Here is a 23048-nt window from a genome sequence, read left to right as displayed (position 1 = left end):
CAAGTCAGTTTCTGACTCCTGGCAACTGCCTGGACAGGTCCCTGCAGTTTTCTTGGCAAAGTTTTTGAGAAGTGGTTTGCCCTTGCCTCCTTCCTAGGGCTGAGAGAGAGGCCCAAGGGACTGGCCCAAGGTCACCCAGCTGGCTTTGTGCCTAATGGCAGGACTAGAACTCACAGTCTCTCGGTTTCTAGCCTGGTGCCTAGGTTTTAACTAGATTTTAAGTACTGTTATGGCATCCTGCAGGATATTAGTGTATTTTTTAAAAACAGTAAAAAGGTGTGTGCAGTGAAAGACTTTGTATTTCTAGGTGCGAAGATTACTGCAGATGCTGACTGCAGTCAGGAAATCAGAAGACGCTTAATCCTTGGGAGAAGACCAATGACAAATCTCGATAAAATAGTTAAGAGCAGAGACATCACACTGACAACAAAGGTCCGCATAGTTAAAGCAATGGTGTTCCCCATAGTAACATATGGCTGTGAGAGCTGGAACATAAGGAAGGCTGAGAGAAGGAAGATCAATGCTTTTGAACTGTGGTGTTGGAGGAAAATTCTGAGAGTGCCTTGGACTGCAAGAAGATCAAACCAGTCCATCCTCCAGGAAATAAAGCCAGACTGCTCACTTGAGGGAAAGATATTAAAGGCCAAACTGAAATACTTTGGCCACATAATGAGAAGACAGGACACCCTGGAGAAGATGCTGATGCTAGGGAGAGTGGAGGGCAAAAGGAAGAGGGGCCGACCAAGGGCAAGGTGGATGGATGATCTTCTAGAGGTGATGGATTTGTCCCTGGGAGAGCTGGGGGTGTTGACGACCGACCGGAAGCTCTGGCGTGGGCTGGTCCATGAAGTCACAAAGAGTCGGAAGCGACTAAATGAATAAACAACTATGTCATGATCACCGTTGTGATGCTTGTGACATCGCAACGGCTCGCATGACAATGCAGTGAAATGGGTACCGGGCGGATTAAGGGAAAAGGCAACTAGCTAACAAAAGAGAGCAACAGGTGCTGGCAACAAAGTATCAACTCTAGCCGGAGGCACGGAAGAGAGAGATACAATGTTGCAAAGAAGGTAATTGACAAGACCAGACCACGAGGCGCACCTGAGCTGTCAAAGAGATTATGAACCTGATCGCCCGGCAATGAACCATCACCGGCCAGGGAAGCAATCAAGGAAACGCCCGGAGCACAGGAGGGGCTCCACGACCCCTCACCTACTGGCAACGGAACCGACGGGGCTTGGGGCGCACCCGAAGTAAGAAGGGGTGGAGCGCTGACCGGCGCGGGCTATTTAAATCCTGTTCCGGCGCGCTCCACTCACTCTCAGCTTTTCTCAAAGGGCACGCATACTGTTACTCAAATAAAACCAGAACCTAAGCCTACACTAGCGTCTGTGTTTTTACTGGGTAGCAGGCAGAGCCTGACATAAAGCTGAGAGTCACCAAACCAAAGTCGCCAAGCTCCACTGGATGAAAATTTTCCGTGGGAGAGATCAACTGGCGAAAACGGAACCGGGGACAGCAACGGAGCCAGCACTTCGCAACAGAGGCGTGAAGGACGGCCCGCAAGAGGCAGAGGCGACCTGACAGCTGCTGGAGGCGGCGCACCTGGAATGGGACACGGACACCCTCCCTGCCCACACTGCACCCCAGTTCCAGACCTGGAGCTCCAACCCAGACGGGAGACCCCCGACGGAAGACGAAGTCGGGGACCAGCAACTCCTCACATGGGCCGGCGGAGCAGGACCCTGGACGGGAACACCCTACTCCACCTGGAGGCTCCGCTACCCCCAAACGCCCAAGCAGGAAGGCGCAAGACTACGTGCCGGACAGCATCTGGCAGCACCAACGTCGGACGACTAGGGCACGCCAGACAGGGTCACGGCCCTGGAAGCCAGGGTACGATACCTTGAACACCTGCTCCTGTCCCCGACATCGGCAGACTGGAGCACGCCAGACAAGGACATGGCCCTGGAAGCCAAGGTACGAGACCTGGAACATATGCTCCAGTCCCTGGCAACGATCGTAGGCAAGCGCTCCAAGACTGAGGCGGCACAGGGGGCAAGAGGGGATCGAGGCACCATACCCACCCCGCCAACAACCCTGAGCGGAAGGGGCCAAGCATGAGACTCTGTCGCAGGGCTTCGTGGCCCCAGGCCAGTGGGAGCCATCCCTCACCACCCACAGGTAGGGGTCCCACAAATTGGGAGGTTCGCCAAAGACTTCCCCATACAATTTGACGGGAACCCTATGAAACTGTCCTTCTTTCTAACAAATGCGAGGGACTACATGGCCCAATACGGCCATTGCTTCAGCACAGAAGCCGCAAAAATCTCAGCAGTGGCCACCAAGCTCCAAGATAGGGCCACGGACTGGTACGTACAGATGTCCGAGTCCGGAGCCCCAGCCTTAGCCAAATTCCATGACTTCCTAGCTGAGCTGAAGCATTACTTTGAGGACCCCCTGGCGAAGGAAAGGGCCAAGTGCACACTTCAAGTGCTGCGCCAGGGAAGAAAAACGGTGGCCAACTACACCCTTGAGTTCAAGGTCCTCGCAGGCAAAATCACGGAATGGTCTGAGGCCACCCTGATTGACATGTTCAAGCGTGGCCTCAACCGGGAGGTGCTACAATGGGCACTCTACAGGGACGACCCAGCCTCCCTTCACGGGTGGATTTGCCTAGCTGGAAAAGCGGAGCACGCTCAGCGCACGTTCCTGCTCACAACCGCAGAGGACAAAATCCCTCCCAACACCAGAGGACCAGTCCCACAATCGGACCTGACCTGGCACGCGGACCAACAACAGAGGCTTGCCCGCGGGCAGTGTACCAGGTGTGGGAAGATGGGCCACTGAGCGGCGGACTGTTACAAAAACAGGACAATGGATCGCCCACCCAGACCCACACCGAAGATGCCGCACAAGCCATCCAACCCCCCCAGACGCCTGACAGGAGCGTTAGCAACCCCGGACAAGGATGCAGACGCCCACCTCACAGGGGACATGATCGACGCCCAAGAACAGCCAGCAGAAAATGCTCCCTACCTGCTCTAAGCAGCGCCGCTGGGCAGGTGGTGAAGAAGGGGCGCAACAACCCCAGGGTGAGTGACGATTGTTCCATCCTGGCAGGGACAATTAAACTCTCTTATGGCCCTAGAGCCATTACAGTCGAAGCTCTGGTGGATTCTGGGTGCTCCAGAAATCTGATCCACCCGGACATTGTTGCCGCACTAAAACTGCCCTGTTCCCCCCTCCCTAAACCGCTGGCGTTCCAACAACTAGATGGCTCTACAGCGGGGGGGGAGGGGGACCGGCCACCCAGAGGACCAGAATGGTCACCCTGACAATGGGCACCCACAAGGAATCCATAGACTTTGTGGAAACTCAACTAGGGAAACCCATAGTAGTGCTGGGGATCCCCTGGCTAGCACGCCACAACCCACACATAGACTGGAGGACACGCTCCATCAAGTTCAAAGACGGGGTCTACCAGGCACCGACACTGGACAAACCATCTGCTCTGACGGTGGGGAGGGCAGAAGTCGTCGACCATACCCACGACACCCCCCCCCCCGCAGAAGGACTGCCGGAGTAATATGTAGACTTTGCAGATGTCTTCGGAGAAGAGGAGGCGGACCAATTACCCCCCCACCGCAAGACGGACTGCACAATTGAACTGCTCCCAGACGTCCCATTACCCAAGCCCAAGATCTACCCCATGACCCAGAGAGAATTAGCGGCGCTGCGGGAATTCTTGGATAAAAACCTCTCCAGGGGCTTCATAGAACCAGCGAACTCGCCGGTTGGAGCACCAGTCACGGTGCACTTGGACCTGCCCCATAATTTAAAGAGACTGCACCCGGTATTTCACTGCAGCTTACTCAAGCCGGCAAGTGATCCCTCCCGGTGGCACCCACGTACGCCCCCCCCTCCACCAGTGATGATAGACAGGCAGTAACACTTCGAAGTGAAGTAGGTACTTGACTCCCGCAAGCGGCAGGGCTCCCTCCGATACCTCGTAAAGTGGAAACACTTTCCACACCCTGAGTGGGTCGCTGCCCGTGACGTCCAGGCCCCCGACCTGATCCACACCTTCCATACCGCCTACCCCTCCAAACCCGCAGCCTAACCTTCTCAAAGGGGGGCAGTATGTCATGATCACCGTTGCGATCCTTGTGACATCGCAACGGCTCACATGACAATGCAGGGAAATGGGTACCGGGCGGATTAAGGGAAAAGGCAACTAGCTAACAAAAGAGAGCAACAGGTGCTGGCAACAAAGTATCAACTCTAGCGGAGGCACGGAAGAGAGAGATACAATGTTGCAAAGAAGGTAATTGACAAGACCAGACCACGAGGCGCGCCTGAGCTGTCAAAGAGATTACGAACCTGATCGCCCGGCAATGAACCATCACCGGCCAGGGAAGCAATCAAGGAAACGCCCAGAGCACAGGAGGGGCTCCACGACCCCTCACCTACTGGCAATGGAACCGACGGGGCTTGGGGCACACCCGAAGTAAGAAGGGGTGGAGCGCTGACCGGCGCGGGCTATTTAAATCCTGTTCCGGCGCGCTCCACTCACTCTCAGCTTTTCTAAGGGCATGCATTCTATTCCCAAATAAAACCAGAACCTAAAGTCTACTCTAGCGTCTGTGTTTTTATAGGGTCTCAGGCAGAGCCTGACAGTCACTTCTATCCGACCAGGACCCTGACAGATTTCCTGGTTTTGTGCTATCATTTGTTGTATCCTTCCTACCTACGGTTGAAGTTTAGCACAAATGTTGATGATTTGCCACTGTTATCTGTATTATTGTTTCTACATTAATTTATTTTTAGGCATTTTTATTGTATTTTACATCTACCTTTTAGTTTTAATAATAATTATAGGTATATGCATTTTTATTGTAGTGTCTCTGGCCTAAAGGCCATAATAAATGTTTTGATTTGATTTGATTTGATTTGTGAGCCTCCCCCAGCACAAGAATGATAGAAGCCTGGTGTTATAGAACCTCCACATCTTTGGAGATTTACTGTGTCCTTTTGCTGCCAGAGATTATCCTTATTAAGAGAAAAATGAGGTGATGGGAGATGGCATATGCTGCTGACTAATATCCATTAACATTAATGAGATGCTCCATGAAATTACTCTAATAATGAGCCATGAGAAAGGTCCTTTTGGAAGCAGCCAATATTGAGGAGTAAGACACAGGAGCTCTTTGCTATGGTTTATTTAATAACTTATCCCATGCATAGGTGTCTGGGGTGGGCCAAAGGGGGCAAGTGATGAAACATGCATGATGATGTGCCAACACAAATTCTGTCCTTTACATGCAACACAACAAATGAAAGGGTAATGTCATGAGTGAGGATGGCGAGCAGGGGGCTCCCATCCAGGCTGTAAAGCACATGCGTAGCACTGAGGAATTAGGTGGCCACTCAAAGAGACACAGATCGGGCCCACCTTAGTCTCTGGGGTTTATCTGTCTGGGTTTTTCCCACGCTTCTTCAGTTTGTTAGGATTTTCTGTTTATGTAGCAGTAATAAAACACTAGAGACCTATTCCTTGTCTCAGCGTGGTTCCTGGCTGTTAGGACAGGTAGAGCTTGTGCTCTGGTATCCCAATGCCCATGTCATCATTTTGCATTATCTTGATTAAGAATGGACACTTATGGTCACATGGTTAATGATCTGCTCTAGTCCTTTTGCTTTTGCAATTTGTTTAACCTACTGGAACAGATCAATACTGACTGCTCTACTCAAACACCTTTTCAGCAACCCATATATAAGACTGGGGGCAATGCCTCTGTTCCAGCAGCAAAAGTCCAAAGGTGGATCTAATGAGTTGAATCAATGGGAGATAAAACCTCCGGTGCTATTAAACATGACTTGGTGGTCTGAAAGGAGAATAAAGGAGGATGGGAGAGAGCATTCTGTGTATGCATGAAATCCTATATACTGTACATAACACAGAAAATAGCACCTGATTTTGGCAAAAGGAAAAAAAAATCTCTGCCTACTCTTTCCCCCACTTCTCCCATGCCTAGATCTTCCTCAGCCTAGGTTTGCATTTTGGATTGTCAACAGACCCTGATTTCTGTACCACTTGCTAGGGTCCAGATTAGAGGTTTCTCAGAGTAGCTAGTGAAGCCACTACTGTGGCCAAACTCAGCTTGATTCCTCCTGGTTAAAATGGATGTTGTGCAGATCTGTACTATTGCATTGCTCTCATCCTATGCTAGTCACAACGGCCTAGCTTGTGGCGTACACTTGCAACCTCTCATACAGTTATACTTGCAAGTTTGTGCCATCATGTGGCATCTGCATTCACATGATTGTTTCAGTGCATAGCAGTGTAGCTGTAGAACAGCTTGGGTGGTCAGTTCAAAGTGCAAGGATGCAGATGGAAGATTCTCAGAAGTCTTGAGGATGATCCAAAGGGATTCTGAACACAAGCTCTTTATTCTCAGTGAAAGAAAAGGAAATGAGTATTTTAAAAATTTATATTGCTCTCAAGAAATATCTAATAGTATTTTATTTTTGTGGCCCCAAAATGGGGTTTTGTTGGTAGCCTTTGAATCTGGAATATTTGAATACTGGCTGCTTGAGGGATTTACAAACAATTCTGCAACAATCCAGTGGGTGTTGCTTGACCTACAAGCAAGGAACTGGATCTGCAAAAGGCAAACTGCCTTTCTTTTTACTTGAAACTCAGCCTTCAAGGGGAAACAAAAATCAATGCACTCTGGGATTTTTGCTTTTACGGTGGAAAGAAAAGAATTATTTTTCCAAAATAGTTTCTCCTTTGTTCACTTAGTCTGCCAAGCTATGCATCACAAGTATCTTATACTTTGTTATTCTCTAGTCATCGATCTGTTAAATCTATATAAAGGGCACATGTATAAATTTGATAGTAAGTGGATATTTGTCCTTAATCTAAAACGGTTTCCCATGGCCCTTAATAAGCCATCTTCTTGTGGCTCTTTGTAAACACTAAAGGCACAATGTGACAATTAGGAAAGATTCTAAGGGAAGGACAATTTATCTCTCACTAATAATCCACAGGCTCCTTGTGAAAAGCTAGCTAATCAAGCTGCACAGCCAAACTTGAGAATCCCTAAACCTTTGGGGAATTGATCATAACCTCTATATTCTGAGAATATGTCATAAATATTCTTACAAAGTAGCTGCCATGGCAGGTGTGTTTGTCAGTTCACAAGTGAGCATGGCTTGTCACAAAGCATTTGCAGAAAGTGCCATAAATGCAGATGGTTTTTGTGCCACCTTTCACATCCAGAGATCTTCCATCTACAACATGGAGCAGCAACTGCCAACTATTTTTATTTGCTAAGATGTCTGAATGCTTATATGAGATCCACAAGCATTCTTGGAAATGATGATGATACTGGATGTTTCCTCATCTTTTCTCCAGCAACTTTAAATTGAAAAATATCCAAGAATAAGGAAGGTGTTTGGAGGAATATTAAATGTCTATTGCATTCCCTCACTGCTCTGGGGATCCTTTCCTTGTTTTTCACTCCCCCCCCCCCAAATTAAGGCCTATTTTAATTAACCCAGGGGTATCTTAAAGGTGTAATGGTTTTAGTGCCACAGCAAGTTTTTCCCCCTAATTTTGAAATTTTTGGTTTTTTATCCCGTTTCTTTATGTATATATGAGGAAACTATCTACATACACATGTGTGGATGTGATGTGATGTGGGGAATATATAGAACAGCACAATAGTCACTTTTTAAATGTTTAAACAAGGAATCACATTAACTTTTATTAAATAACTTCAATTGTAATTTACAATTTACACACACACACACCCCTCTTCATTTGAACAGATGGAAGTTTCCTTAGGGCTCAGATCCTAAACTTCCATCAAACCTATTCTTCCACCCATCTCTATTAAATCCCTTTCTTCACAGTTCCCATCTTCCTGCTGGAATTCAAACCGGGAGGATGTGCCCTCTGTTACCATTCTTTGAGAGACAGTTCTAATATCCAATCACCAAGAGTGCCCACAAGCACTATATTGGAGACTTCAAGTGTCACTGGTCTCACATCAATCCATTTGAATTCTGTTGACTGGTGTTATCTGCTCTTCAGGGATTAAAAACCCTAAAACAACAGACTCAATTAAATGTTCAATGATACACCCAGCACTATCATTTTAAAATAAATGTGAAGCTAATTTAAGTACCATGCTTTATTTGAAGAAACTTGAGAACTGCACATTTTAAGGATATTAAGAGTTAGAGTTTAGAGACTGTTGATTTCCTTTGCAGATTCTTTTCAAGGATCATGGCACTTTACCAACTCTAAAAGTAAATCTAATATGCAGTGCAGACATAGTCTAAGGGTGTAGTGCAATTTAGGGTCAGTTGTTTAAATGAAGTCAGAAAGACTATGACTTTTGATTGCCTATAGGGTGTGACAACTCTGACAAACAGTACAGTATTGCATAAGAAAATGTGAACAAGTTTGCAAATTTCAGATTCCCAGGACGCAAGAATAGTCTGTCTGTCAAGCTCTTCCAGAGGAAGAAAAATGTAGTTTTTCACTAGCATCCTTCAAAACGTATCTCTACCCTTTGCACAAATGTTTTTTTAGCTTGATACATCTATCTCTATCTCTATCTCTTCCATGATGACAGGAACAAATCTGTCTTAAATCAAAATGTGACAGTGATGCTCCTGTGTGAGTTATTAACAGCTGGAATAGCAATTGCTCCAATGTGGTTCCTCCCCTTTCAAATGTTTTTCTGTGGCAGCTTCCTAGTCCTTCCCCCTGCCATGGTACAGTAGTTGATTAGCATACTTGAATTCCCTCACAGCACAGTGCAATTCAACTGAAAATAGATTTCATTCATTCATTCTCTCTCTTAATTCAACTATCATTAGAATAACATCAAGTTTAAGGATACTTAACATGCAATATAATACACCCGTCATGTCATCTTTAAAAATATTTATTTCTTGGATTTATATGGTCTCCCATCTCACAATAGTAACTTGTTGTGGCTTATAGCATTTAAAAACAATGCAAAAACATAATGGAATATAAAACACAGCAACACATGTAACTGCCAAGAAACCAACCCAGTCTAAACAAAACAACAAGCATATGATGGGATCTCATTAACACACCAACCCCCTTTATTTCTGTATTTGTTTATTGATATGAACTTTATCTACCACCTCAGTCCAGAAAGACTCTAGCTGTTGCACAAATACTACTAATAAAGTAATATTAAATAATAAATAATACAAGGATAGAACAATAAAATCTGGCCCTCCTTTCTGTAATGGTTGCTGTTTTGCAACTTTGCTGACATCTGTTTGGCAAATGTGTGATTGATTCATCATCAGGATTGTAATGCTTTCACCAGCTTCTACAAGAGGCAAGCCTCTGGTTCAGAAATTTGCTGCTGATTGTCACCAATTCGAAGGTGAGAACAAAACAGTACAGCAGAAGCACTCCCCAGGCCATCCGACATATGAACGCTCTCCCTAAACCGATCTCTGCTAAAATTCAAAGCTTTTTTCCACTTTGTATTTTATATTTGCAAGCAGCAGCCTACTCATTTATTTTGAGATTCTTGGAATCTGGACTGAAAACCATCAGATGTCCCCAGACATACTGAATTATCGAAGCTTTTTAAAGGTACAATAGCCTGCCATTGTGCTTGTTAGCGGCATCTAAGGTAGTTTACCATCAGTTAAAAGGTAAAAAGGTCCCTCTGGTGGGAGGAGACAGGAGGTGACAAATTTGCTAAACAAACAAACAGACAAATAATCAGAAGCACAAATATTGAACAGGTTGAAGGTTTTGCTTTATGCAATGGTGTTCCCAAATAGTGTCCCCACCCCCCACCCCCCACCCCAAATTGTGAATGGTATTCAATCACTTATACGTAATAGAGATTGCAACCATTTTGAAATGAAACCACTTAGCATCTGGTGCTTCAGGTTAATCAGGACTGCTTGACTTCACATGCATAGCTCTACTTTCAGTTCTTTCTTTCTAATGTTGGAACAGGATTCACCAGGGGGCATTGGCTTTTATACTGACAACATGAAGAGGGGAGAATCATGGAGTAGAAGCAGTGGTATATACAGTACATTCCGGATGAAGAGGAAGCAACTAGTATATTTGCCTAGAGTCTCCATAATACGTAGGGTGCCAATCTGAGCCAAGGTAAAAAATCTCCTATGTGGAATATGTAGGATGTTAGAGATGTAGTTAGCAATCATGCATGGAGGGCCTGCAATTGCACCACAAAAGGGATGAATGATGTTGGCCTTTGACTGAAACTTATGAGAGCCAGTTTGGTCTAGTGGTTAAGGAATCAGCTAGAAACTGGGAGACTGTGAGTTCTAGTCCTGCCGCAGGCACAAAGCCAACTGGGTGACCTTGGACCAGTCCCTCTCTCTCAGCCCTAGGAAGCAGACAATGGCAAACCACTTCTGAAAAACCTTGCCAAGAAAACTGCAGGGATTTGTCCAGGCAGTCTCTAAGAATGAGGCACAATTGAGCAGATAGAAAAAAAAAAGACTGAATAAACACAAAGTTCGCATCATATTATTAGTATCTAATTCTCTGTAGAGTGATGGAGGTCTTTTGCTGTTCAGTCCCTACAGATATGTTTGCTTCTCTTCAGTCGAGCTTTCATACTCCTGAAATACCAGATGAAATTATTTTAGAAAAGGAGTAAGAAATAGTAATCCAAAGAAATTAAAGGCAGGAGGCAAGAGATAAAGAAAGGAAATCCATCTGAATCTAATTTATGCTAGAACATTCACTGTATCTCTTCTATCATTACCTTGGCAGACCATCCTTGCTTCCATCACATCATATACTCTCCCTCTTTGAGGGTCCTACGAACTCTCTCCAGGCATGACTTTCTCAGTCTCCTCTCCCTCTCAATCCATCCTCTCTTCCTTTTTATAATTGTTATGCAATTCAATCCTCATTCTTTCTTTCTATATATCAATGTACTTCTTTTATACATATGGTTTCTTTGTTAAAATTTGAACACTGTCTGAATCGGACTGACTCTGGGTGGTTTGCAAATAGTAACATAAAAACCAATACTAACCAAAAATAAGATGGCATCCGGGCACAATATACAAACAGAAAACAAAAATCCTAACCCAAGGGGCCCCATCTGTCTTACTCCATGGCCTGGAAGAACAACCAGGTCTACAAAGCTTAATAGAAAGCCAACGGGGTGGGAGCCACACTTACTTTTATATTCAGTTCACAATCATTGAGCACTCATTCATTCTTGACACTATCACTTCTTCTTTTACCACACACGCTTAAGTATCCCATTCCTGTTGTGTTTAACTTACTTTTACATTTCTTCTAATATGTTTCTTGGACTCTAAGACATATACTATTAATTTCAATTCTACTCTCCAACACATCACTATCATCCCTATACAAATCTCTAAAATACTCTTTCCAGCAGTCCTTCAGTTTCATCCTAAATAATTTAATCACTGTTTCTAATTTCATTCATTCTGCTGAAGGATTCTTGTGTAGTCCTCTTCATCCACTTCCAAAACATTTTTTCCCATCAAAATCACTTTGCATGTTCGGTATCCTTTAATCTTAAATGTTGCTTGCTGTATTTTTGCAACTACCCTTTTCCCTCTATACCTTTTTGCAACTACCCTTTTCCCTCTATACATATTCGGTAATACAATAGCTTTTCTTCATTCTTATCCTCTACAGCAATAGGCCTCTCACTTACATCTTACTCATCATATCCTGTTTAACTTCCCCATCCCACCAAGCATCCTTTTTCATATTTTCCATTAATATAACTTTACACACACATTTGGGGTTACGTAATTTAATTGTTTTTACTCTGTTCCAAATAGCTTCCATATCATCTTTCCTTACATCCAATTTCCATTCATTCAATTTGGAGATTACTGTAATCTACCTTTTAATACTTTTTTCATTCAGGATGTATTTTTTCTTCCTGCAGTTGTTCTACTTTTCTTCTAGATTTTCACTTCTTTCCTTTTCTTCTGTGTCTATTTCCCCCCAAAATGCACTCTTGACACCACCAAAAAATGGTCTGCCCCTCATTCAGAACTCTTTATCACTGATGGATCTTTTACTATTCTCTCAATCTTTCAACATAAACCATCACAGTCAAATCAGTCATGCTTTTAGATTAATTCATTTGGTATGTGTAGGCATTCTGTTTAAATCTGGTGTTCACAACAGATTTTGGATTGCATTCATTCAGAAGATTATATAATTTTCTCCAAAACACATCCATGCTTCTTTCATTATCATTATTCACTGAAGCTTAACCTATGAATTTCTACTTTCATATACACCCACAGCAGCTTATATTTTTGACATACATTTTAATACTTTTATTTATAAATACAGCTACACTTTTGCTTCCATACATGTATTCATCAATTCAGTTTCACAGGATCAGACCCCTTAATTCAGATTCAGATCTATTACAACGTTCCCTTTTTTCTTATTTTCAGAAATCCACTAAATATTTGTCTGTCTGTCCTTTCATTCATTAATTCATGCTTTACCATTTACCTTCTTACATTCTGAGTCACAATCTTCTATATGCTGTAATTGTCAACAGATGGGCCCATGAATATTGACCTCCATTGCACATTATATCTTTGGTCAATTGATTCTTTTATGCAATGCTTCTTAGTAAGTTAAAACAAGAGTTTTGCAGGCTTCTATCATAGTCATACCAAAGCATAATCAGCATTTTCTGCTATTAGGACACAATTTGGTCAGTTTTTGCACATTTTGGCCAGCATACCATAAGCAGACCAAAGCCCAGTTTTACTCCAAACAGGGTCAAGTATTCTATGGAAGATATCTCTATTTCAGAGACCACATTTCAAGCCAACATGCTGTTGACCAACATCCCAACTAGGAGGTACATGTTGTGTTCTAGCACACTAAGAATCTATTAATCAACAGTTTTTAAAAACATTATTCCCCAGTTCTTTCTCAACATACAAGGAAATTGATTATTTTTTACACAATGTGAGATTACCAGAGTTATTACAGGACCAGATTCCTAACATTTATTTCTCTTTTGCTTCAATTGTCACTACAATTAAATCCTTTGTAGTTTAGCTCTGATGGATTTCCAATTAATAGGTACAAAAATTATACTGAGTTTCTATTTCCCATTTTATTGGATATATATGACACTTTTCAAAATAAACTCTTATCCTTTAGCTTTAAAGTGAAAAATATTATACTTAATTTCCAAGTTTCTAATTATGCATCTATTTCCTTGATAAATGTAGATGCTAAAATTCTAATCACTACTTCAGCTTATAGTTCAAAAATTGGTCTTCCAATTCCAGACTGGAATTAAATGGAGCCATCAGAATTCTGACAGTATTAGATTTTTAAATGAATATAGTTGTTTTAACTCAAAATAGAACCCAGCAGCTATAATTTATTTGGATATAATTTATATTGCGATACACATTAAGGATGTCCTGTCCTAGTAAATCAGCAGAAGGTTACTTTGAAGAATATGAAGTTAATTTCCTTTGATCTTAAAATCAGATGTACACAACTAAAATATCTTGCACATACTGGACACATCAAGAGATGTTTAATAGGTACTGGATGCAATTGTATTACTTCTAGAAGTTTAATTTAGGAGTTGAAAACGTTAATTGAGGTGGACTTGCCCAATGATTCCAACATTTTGGGTTGAAATCAATAGGATTGTTAATGTGACTTTAAATTGATCAGTGCATGCAAATATGTTTTTCTTGACCATATTCCTACTAGTTTTTGAAACTGTAAAACTTTGGCATTTGTAAAGCACTTTGTAATAAATAAAAGCTCTGTATCTAGCTCAAGTTGATGTTTTTTACAAAGCACAGTAATCCATGAGTAATATATAACAACATGCTACAGCAGGGTAGAGTCAGCTTTCTTTATGGGCACTAGCTGTACTACACCACTAGTTGTTGTTATTATTTTAAAAAAACCTGATCTTGAAAAAGCCAAGCAGTGCTGGACTGGGTTAATACTGGGATGGGAGGCCACCAGGAAATCCCAGCACTGTGTCCTAGACTGGGAAGTTGGAAAAACATCCCAGAAGGTAGGTGAGGTTTTCTGGTCAAAGGCAACCATTTGGTGAGAGCACCATCAATCAATTTGTAACACCCATCCTAGAGCTTCCTTGCCCCAAAATGCAACTCAACCATACTTTGTTATTTGCCCTGAATTAAACAGTAAACAAGTCCATGACATCATTCTGACAGCAGCTATTGATCAAACTCAGTTCAAGCTGAGTGAGTTTTCTTCTGAAAATTCTTTTTGCTCACTACAATGAAGCAGTCCATTGTAGCTCCCCTAGATGTTTACATCCTTAGAAAAAAAGGACCTATCACAACAACAAGGTGGAGGTCATACATCATTTTCTTCTTCAGCAAGAGCTAATGCCATGGATTCAGGACATGATTCAGATTCTGGACAATAATAAGCCATCCTTCTAAAATTTAGATAAATTGAGCATAGCTTCTCAGCTGTCACAACTGTGATGCTGCAGTTTCATGACACTGTACTTTGTTTCAGTCACCTCACTGGTTTGCTCAAGAAGCCATTGCTTCTCTTGTTCATCCACAATCAGTTTCAGTGTCACTTCTTGGAATACACTATTTGCTCCCACCTAGATAATATGGAAGATAAAGTTATCTTTCAGCTCTGAAACAAATACAATTCAATATCAACTCACCATATGAACGCTTCTAGTTACTATACCTCCTTAAAATGAATGTTTTTGAACATGCCAATACTGATTTCATTTTCCAATCCAATTTTCGCCTCAAAAGTAGTGATACCAAGATGTGTAATTCCTGCAGGACAAGGTATCATAGTTAAGAAATAGGTTTATTTGGAAAAGGAATGAATGGTTATAGACTAACGGTAGAACATGAACTTTGCATGCAAATATTCCCATACTGAATTAGTGGCATCTCCAGCTGGACTCCCTAGAAACAATACTGAGTTACATAGATAAATAATTGGATTTAGTTTAAGGTATGTTCACAATGTTCCTACTGTTAGAGACAAATGAGATTTTATGGATTTTAGTATAAATAAAAACGATACTCATTCATCAGATACGTTACACATTTGAGGCTAAAATTCATCTACCGGAATATAAGTACATCACACAAATTCAAACTAAGGTTGCACTTTGGCATGTTTAAGACACAGAAATCTACATTTCTCTCAGAGAAGGAAAGAGAATCCAGATTCAGGCATGAGCAAAGAGGGAATTGCACTGAGTCATAAGGAAAGAAGGAGTGGAACAGAACTCACAAACAGGTCTGAAGAACCCATAAAAGGTGATATGGAAACAAATTCCCACTCTTCCAATGTTAAGTCTTTTGCTTAAACTGTTAATATGCTCTCCCAGAAATTTTTCTTTTGGGTAAAAAAAGAATCTGTTCTGTTGGGTCCCCTTTCGGACCATACAAATTCCTTAATTTCTTTGCTCATTCTGTTCCTCTCAGATTATAGCAACTAAAATCAGATCTTGCACATATTCTTCTTTAGCCATTCTTACCATAGGACATCATGATGAGAGTGGCCTCCTTGCCAAACCCTCTGCCACGGTAGCTGGGCTCTGAAAGAGGGAACAGAGCCAAATCTCTTTTGTAGTTTCTCGTGTCAGAGATCAAGTCACCATCGTCATCACAAGCATCTTAGTTCAAACTACTTTTGCAGGTTAGGAAAATGTGTTATTCTTCCGACTCTTTACTAAGATTTGGTATCACATATAGAGTTTTTATAGGAAACATGAGATTGGCAAAGAAAAAAGTAGGCTTGGTGAAGCCAAAGGAAGAGGAGAGTTAGTTTTCTTGATCTGTATCTAACCCAGTTTATCCAGAGGAATGATTTATGTTCAAAACATTAACAATACTATCTAGACAACTTTCACTGACCAAGAAATATTTGAACGCCATTTAATTAACTTCTCTCTCTCTCTCTCTCCCCCCGCCTCTGTATATTATATAAAATGCTAATCCATTTGATTCTGGTAGGTTTGAGATGCAGAGGCACGTTGCTGTAAATTTAAGATTACTCTGAGGAGCCAAGTATTTTAAAAAGTTATTCTACCCACTAACTTATGCACTAAGTTTAACTGGCGAGGCCCCAGTGAGTTTGGCTTACAGTGTGGTGCCAGGAGTCAGCTTTCCCATTGGCACTGCCCAAATAATGGAAGTGTCTTCTGAGAAATATTTGGGTCAGTACACAGTTGAAGATATCCTTGTGCACTAAGGCATTTATGGAATAACAGCTACTTTAGAATGGGCTTTAAACAAGTCTGTTATTTATTTAGGTTTTCTGATTTTTAAAAAATGAATGTTGATTTTAATTATTTATTTATTATTATTAAGCACCGATGCCTTTGATCGTTGCATTTAAGATTCCTCTCTTTATTTTTTTTTGGCCCTGTAAATCTCCTTGGCTCTTCCTGGAAGAAGAATGACATAGAAACAAAATAAATACTGGAAGACAAGGCAATATACACGAAACAATTAGATGACCTGCAATCATGATTTCCATCTCTCCCACTGTCGGATCTTCACGATTGGTAAGGAACAAGTTCACATCTCCAACCATACAGTCTTCTTCTGTGGCTTTCTGCCTAGTCCACTTTTCAGCATCAAGTATTATAAATGTGCATTCTAGGAAAATGTTAAAAAAAGGCAGCAGAACCAAGAAAGATAATTATGAACTGGAAGAAACAGCTTAAGGTATAAAATCAAGGTTAACACCTATGATTACTAGAAGCAGTAATATCTAGCTTTGGCCACTGCTCTACTCTCTTACCAGCACAAAAAAAGCCCCCCACTCTGCATTCTGCAAGCAGAGAAAATAGAATTAAAGATTTCTCACTTTATATAACTATTTATATATAAATATATATAAGTGTGAGCAGTAGAGATCTCCTTCCAAATACAGGTAGTCCTCACTTAATGACCATTCGTTTAATGGTGGTCTGAAGTTATGATGGCCTCGGAAAAAGTGCTTTACGACCTGTGCTTGCACTTAAGACTGTCGCAAACCACCACACCACCCCCATGGTCTCTTGATTGTAATTCCGGCACTTGGCACCAGCTCGCATTTACAACCAGTTGCAGTCATGTGATTGCGACTTGTGACCTTTTCTGCTGGTTTCCAGCAAAAAACATCCATTGGGGAAGCTATATTTGCTTAACAGCCTGTGATTTGCTTAATGACCATTGTAAAATGGTTGTAAAATCAGGTCTGGTCACATAGCTACTCACTTAATGACCTCACTGCTTAACAATCGATTTTCCAATCACTATTGTGGTCATTAAGTGAGGACTACCACTACTGTACTGTCATGTATAGTGCATTATAAAAGTCTAGCCTGAATGCCGCCCAGATTGCCCATTTGGTTTTTGACAGGAGCGCAACCTCATTTAAGAAGAGTTGTAAATCTCCATAAAAAACTATTCAGTTTTCCAAATTTTAATTCCATTGCCTTGTTCTCTTACATTTATCCAAAACTGCCTTCAGATCCCGAATCACAAATTCTGGAACTATCCTGGAATAAGTAGGTATGTAGAAATAACAGACACATCCTCATAATGACTGCATTTCAGTCTGAACTTCCTTGAAGGATCTCGGGGAAATTTTAAAAACATGCAAGACAGAAGCCTGTGCATAGATTAACACTGTCCATGGACTACCAATGCTGTAGTAAAACAGAAATGTCCTAGAAACCCATTTTGAGACTGCTCTTCCAGGAAGAACTGGAATCAACAGTGATATCATGTCTCCCAACTGTAATCCAAACAAGTGGTGTAAAAGGATACCATGGTAAAAAAAGAAAAAAGCTGGAAAGACCTAGAACCACCAACTAACCTGTCCTCCCTCAGAAACCTTTTACCAAGCGTAACAGAATTTTCCATGCCCCACAATATACATAAACAAACACTTTAAATCAGATTTTCCATTATCTAATAGTATCCTCGTGCATTTGATCACAATGACTGAATCAAGTTGCAATAAAAAGCCTAACTTCCAGAACTGAAAATTTTGAAATGGCAAATGTTAAAGTGTAACACAGAGTAATAATTCAGCACAATGGTCTGAAAGTGCCACTTTGAACTATCTGTAAAATGTACCACCCAACATATGAGTAGACGGTCCCTCTCCAAGTCCTGCCAAATATTCAGAAATCTCACTGTCTGTATCTTCCCGCCAACTGCACTGCATCTCATATTCCTGTTCAAGGCTTAGTGGTTCGGATGCAGTCAGACGTTGCAGTTCCTCAGACTTCATCCACTCATGGTATCTAATCAGAAAATCCAGAAAGAGTACGTAGGCTTCTTTAGAATATTATCCACTATAATCTGGTGCAAAGTTAAACAAGAAGCTCTTGATGAACCCATGCCAGTGATACAATGCAACTCATATAGGTATTTTAATAGGCCACCATTCAGATTAAGAGCTGCCATCTCAAATCCCGCACACGAGCACTTTCTTCCAGTTAGAGACTGAATGTATTTATGTGACACTGAGAGCCTGGGTTTCTGGCTATGACCAGAGGAGAGAAACTGAATATATTATGCTGCATCTTTTCTTTCTTATTTTTACAAAAAAACACCTCCTAAATATTTGCTGCTGAAACTGGCATTTTGCTGAATTGCAAAGACCTTAGAGCAATGGAAAAAAATAGGGCGAATGGCTGCATTTGGCATATGATCCTTAGGTTTCCTATCTCTGCTCTAGAGTTAGCATGAAATACAATTCAGGACAGGTACTAAGCAGGCATGCAGAGCTCATTTCCTAAGGGTTGGGTTCAGTCCCTTTTGATCTTCAGTCTGTTAGTTGTCATTCGCTTTTATAAGAAAAGCGGGGGAAAAAGACTTCAGCTGGAGAAAATCTTGCACATAGGGAAAAATATGGGATGTTCCTCTGATAGCTGGAGGCCTGACCCCCATTCAGAATGAACTTCAGACCTTTCTTCTGTTGTAATGACACGTTGTTGTTTATTCATTCAGTCGCTTCTGACTCTTCATGACTTCATGGACCAGCCCACGCCAGAGCTTCCTCTCGGTCGTCAACACGCCCAGCTCCCCCAGGGATGAGTCCGTCACCTCTAGAATATCATCCATCCACCTTGCCCTTGGTCGGCCCCTCTTCCTTTTGCCCTCCACTCTCCCTAGCATCAGCATCTTCTCCAGGGTGTCCTGTCTTCTCATTATGTGGCCAAAGTATTTTTCAGTTTGGCCTTTAATATCATTCCCTCAAGTGAGCAGTCTGGCTTTATTTCCTGGAGGATGGACTGGTTTGATCTTCTTGCAGTCCAAGGCACTCTCAGAATTTTCCTCCAACACCACAGTTCAAAAGCATCGATCTTCCTTCTCTCAGCCTTCCTTATGGTCCAGCTCTCACAGCCATATGTTACTACTGGGAACACCATTGCTTTAACTGTGCGGGCCTTTGTTGTCAGTGTGATGTCTCTGCTCTTAACTATTTTATCGAGATTGGTCATTGCTCTTCTCCCAAGGATTAAGCGTCTTCTGATTTCCTGACTGCAGTCAGCATCTGCAGTAATCTTCGCACCTAGAAATACAAAGTGTCATGAGTAAGGATGGCGAGCAGGGGGCTCCCTTCCAGACTGTTAAGCGCATGCGTAGCACTGAGGAATTGGTGAGCCATTCCAAGAGGCACAGATTGGGACCGCCTTAACCTGCGGGGTTTATATGGCTGGGTTTTTCCCACGCTTGTTTAGTCTGTTAGGATTACTGTTATGTATTAGCAATAAAACATTAGAGAACAGTTCCCTGTCTCAGAGTGTTTCCTGGGAGTCAGGACACAAAGTCTTTCACTGCTTCTACATTTTCTCCCTCTATTTGCCAGGTTTTGTTGAGGTTTAGCTGCAAGCCAGCTTTTGCACTTTCTTCTTTCACCTTCATCATAAGGCTCCTCAGTTCCTCTTCGCTTTCAGCCATCAAAGTGGTATCATCTGCATATCTGAGATTGTTAATGTTTCTTCCAGCAATTTTAACTCCAGCCTTGGATTCCTCAAGCCCAGCATGTCGCATGATGTGTTCTGCGTACAAGTTGAATAGGTAGGGTGAGAGTATACAGCCCTGCCGTACTCCTTTCCCAATCTTAAACCAGTCCGTTGTTCCATGGTCTGTTCTTACTGTTGCTACTTGGTCGTTATACAGATTCTTCAGGAGGCAGACAAGATGACTTGGTATCCCCATACCGCTAAGAACTTGCCACAATTTGTTATGGTCCACACAGTCAAAGGCTTTAGAATAGTCAATAAAACAGAAATAGATGTTTTTCTGAAACTCCCTGGCTTTTTCCATTATCCAGCGGATATTGGCAATTTGGTCCCTAGTTCCTCTGCCTTTTCTAAACTCAGCTTGTACATCTGGCAATTCTCGCTCCATGAACTGCTGACGTCTACCTTGCAGGATCTTGAGCATTACCTTACTGGCATGTGAAATGAGTGCCACTGTTCGATAGTCTCCTGTTGCCTTGTTATTAGCAATGCTTCTTAAGGCCCATTCAACCTCACTCTTCAGGATGTCTGACTCTAGCTCACTGACCACACCGTCAAAGCTATCCCCGATATTGTTATCCTTCCTATACAGGTCTTCTGTATATTCTTGCCACCTTTTCTTGATCTCTTCTTCTTCTGTTAGGTCCTTGCCATCTTTGTTTTTGATCATACCCATTTTGGCCTGGAATTTACCTCTGATGTTTCTAATTTTCTGGAAGAGGTCTCTTGTCCTTCCTATTCTATTGTCTTCTTCCACTTCCGCGCGTTGCTTGTTTAAAAATAATTCCTTATCTCTTCTGGCTAACCTCTGGAATTTTGCATTTAATTGGGCATATCTCCCCCTATCACTGTTGCCTTTTGCTTTCCTTCTTTCTTGGGCTACTTCTAGTGTCTCAGCAGACAGCCATTTTGCCTTCTTGGTTTTCTCTTTCTTTGGGATGTAATGACATACAGTATAAAAAATACTTAGGCATCTAAATGAATTCTCAGTCTTACTACTTACAATTCTAATCTCCAAATTTTAAGATCAACAATGAAATTCAGTGTATGTTAATTTTGGAGTAAGCACCACTGAACACATTGGAGCTTACTTGGCCTATGCAGCAGTCTATATCTGAGAGGGATAAGATGATTCAGAGTGTGTATGCGTATTGCACCTGTCTGAAACACCTTAATTCAAACTTTTTTTTCCTGTGATTGTATGTCGATTGCATATGCAGCTTCTTTAAGGAGTTGCCTACAGATGCAATGTGAACAAACACTCCAAATAACACGTCTGTCTTTGAATCTGAATAAATATGCAAAGAAATCAGCTACATATGATTTATTATAGCTCCACCAGTCATTCTTAAAGCAATGGATGATTAACAAAACATTAATATAAGGTTTTCTCTATGTGCCCAATGATTCTGTGCCTGTATTTCAAATCAGAACATATTCGAATAATTTGTTGTTCCACTTTGAATGGAATGGCAAAGCTACCTTAAATTTGTAAAATAAATACACTTTCAAACCAGAACTCTCAAATCAACATCTCCCCCCAACACCCCAAACTAAGGTATCTATTGCACACCTGGGTACATGAGCAGAAGTGTATGGTACCAGGGTTACCTTCTTCCCCTGCAATACAGTATTTTGGTTAATCTTCATAGTCTGAAGCCTGAAACAATAAGAAGTGAGAAATAAAAACTGACAAAGCAGAGATGATATTAGAATTAACTTAAGACATTCGCTGAACATTTTACTTCATTTGTATTAATGTATTTGTAATTGAAAATATATGAAGTATGCAGGTATGTGTACCTGTCTGTGAGTCGTGAGACAAATCTAAGTATGTCACAATGGCCAATCTAATGGTTCATGTAGTTCTGTATTCTCTATAGCTGCTTCAAAAGATAATTTATATTATTTCATTCCCATTTTGATTTTTTCAATTATTTTTAACTATTAAAAATCCAGTTATCTCAAAATTAAACAGAACAAATATCTAGAACCTTGAACTAGTATCTGGATAGAACGATATTTGGATGTTAGAGACAGTAACCTTTGGAAGACAGTTCTACAACTGACATACAATAAAATACCTGGATATAAAATATAAAAGAAATAATGTATTATTGGACGTTGATGGGTACTAGCTTCTACCATGCCCTAACAACATGATCAAAGGTCCAGGATATGGAATTTTCTGGTCCAAAAACCCTTGAAGTACCACATATTTCGATCCTTGTTTTAGAATTTTTTCCTATTTAGCTCAGAAACTTAAAAAGCAAGCTGAGCAAGAATAAATCTATTTTCATCTTCCCCACCATATATGCATTAGATGTTGATAAATAGAGTAAGTCAGGCTGGTTTTTTGTAAAGCCCCATTAGGTCCATCCCCTGGTAAGCCACGATCAAAATCGCTTTTGAACCCTACATGAGATATCAAAAGTTACACGTATAATACTTCAGCAAAGGATTGTTACCGTGTCATGGTGCTGGAGCTTGAGCACCTCAATGACGCCATGAGCTAAACTGTGAAGGGCCACCCAAGACGGGAAGGTCATGACAGAGAGGTCAGACTAAATGCGATCTCTGGGGAAGGTAATGGCAACCCACCCCAGTATTCTTGCCATGAAAAGTAAATGGATCAGTACAACCAGAGATATGTCAGTATACCATCGGAAGATGAGACCCCCAGGTCGGAAGATGGTCAAAATGCTACTGGGGAGGAACAGAGGATGAATTCAACTAGCCCTAGACGTGATGACGCAGCTAGCTCAAAGCCAAAAGGACGGCTAGTGGCTGACGGTGCTGGTGGTGAATGGCAAATCCGATGTTCTAAGGATCAACACACCATTGTAACCTGGAATGTAAGATTTATGAGCCAGGGCAAACTGGATGTGGTTATTGGTGAGATGTCAAGATTAAAGATAGACATTTTGGGCGTCAGTGAACTGAAAT

At 41.8% G+C, this 23048-nt stretch overlaps 1 protein-coding gene across 2 annotated transcripts; it reads right to left on the bottom strand.

Moving 5' to 3' along the window:
* Nucleotides 1–9802: 9802 nt before the first annotated feature.
* NAT9 (N-acetyltransferase 9 (putative)) lies at nucleotides 9803–21758 on the bottom strand. Of its 2 annotated transcripts, none has more exons than XM_063293195.1 (6): nucleotides 21676–21758; nucleotides 18265–18374; nucleotides 16594–16734; nucleotides 15609–15668; nucleotides 14772–14892; nucleotides 9803–10677 (listed from the first exon to the last, which is right to left on the bottom strand). In XM_063293195.1, exons 1-5 carry the CDS (start codon nucleotides 21750–21752, stop codon nucleotides 14792–14794), a joined length of 489 nt encoding a protein of 162 aa, XP_063149265.1. In that variant the 5' UTR covers nucleotides 21753–21758; the 3' UTR covers nucleotides 9803–10677; nucleotides 14772–14791. The 2 variants fall into 2 exon arrangements, with proteins under 2 accessions (XP_063149265.1, XP_063149264.1); XM_063293194.1 differs by lacking the exon at nucleotides 9803–10677 and adding an exon at nucleotides 12371–14705 and having other exon boundaries at nucleotides 14798–14892.
* Nucleotides 21759–23048: the final 1290 nt, after the last annotated feature.

Source organism: Candoia aspera, chromosome 2 (assembly GCF_035149785.1).
Source record: "Candoia aspera isolate rCanAsp1 chromosome 2, rCanAsp1.hap2, whole genome shotgun sequence".
NCBI lineage: Eukaryota > Metazoa > Chordata > Lepidosauria > Squamata > Boidae > Candoia > Candoia aspera.
This window is presented reverse-complemented; position numbering and strand designations above follow the sequence as displayed.

What these genes read in the sequence shown, in the direction of transcription:
- NAT9 (XM_063293194.1), bottom strand. Translation starts at nt 21,752, where the DNA reads ATGAAGATTAACCAAAATACTGTATTGCAGGGGAAGAAGGTAACCCTG. An exon ending in ACTTCTGCTCATGTACCCAG is followed by an intron (nt 18,375 to 21,675) that starts GTGTGCAATAGA and finishes TTTTCTGATTAG; the next exon opens with ATACCATGAGTGGATGAAGT. An exon ending in TTGGCGGGAAGATACAGACA is followed by an intron (nt 16,735 to 18,264) that starts GTGAGATTTCTG and finishes ACATTTTCCTAG; the next exon opens with AATGCACATTTATAATACTT.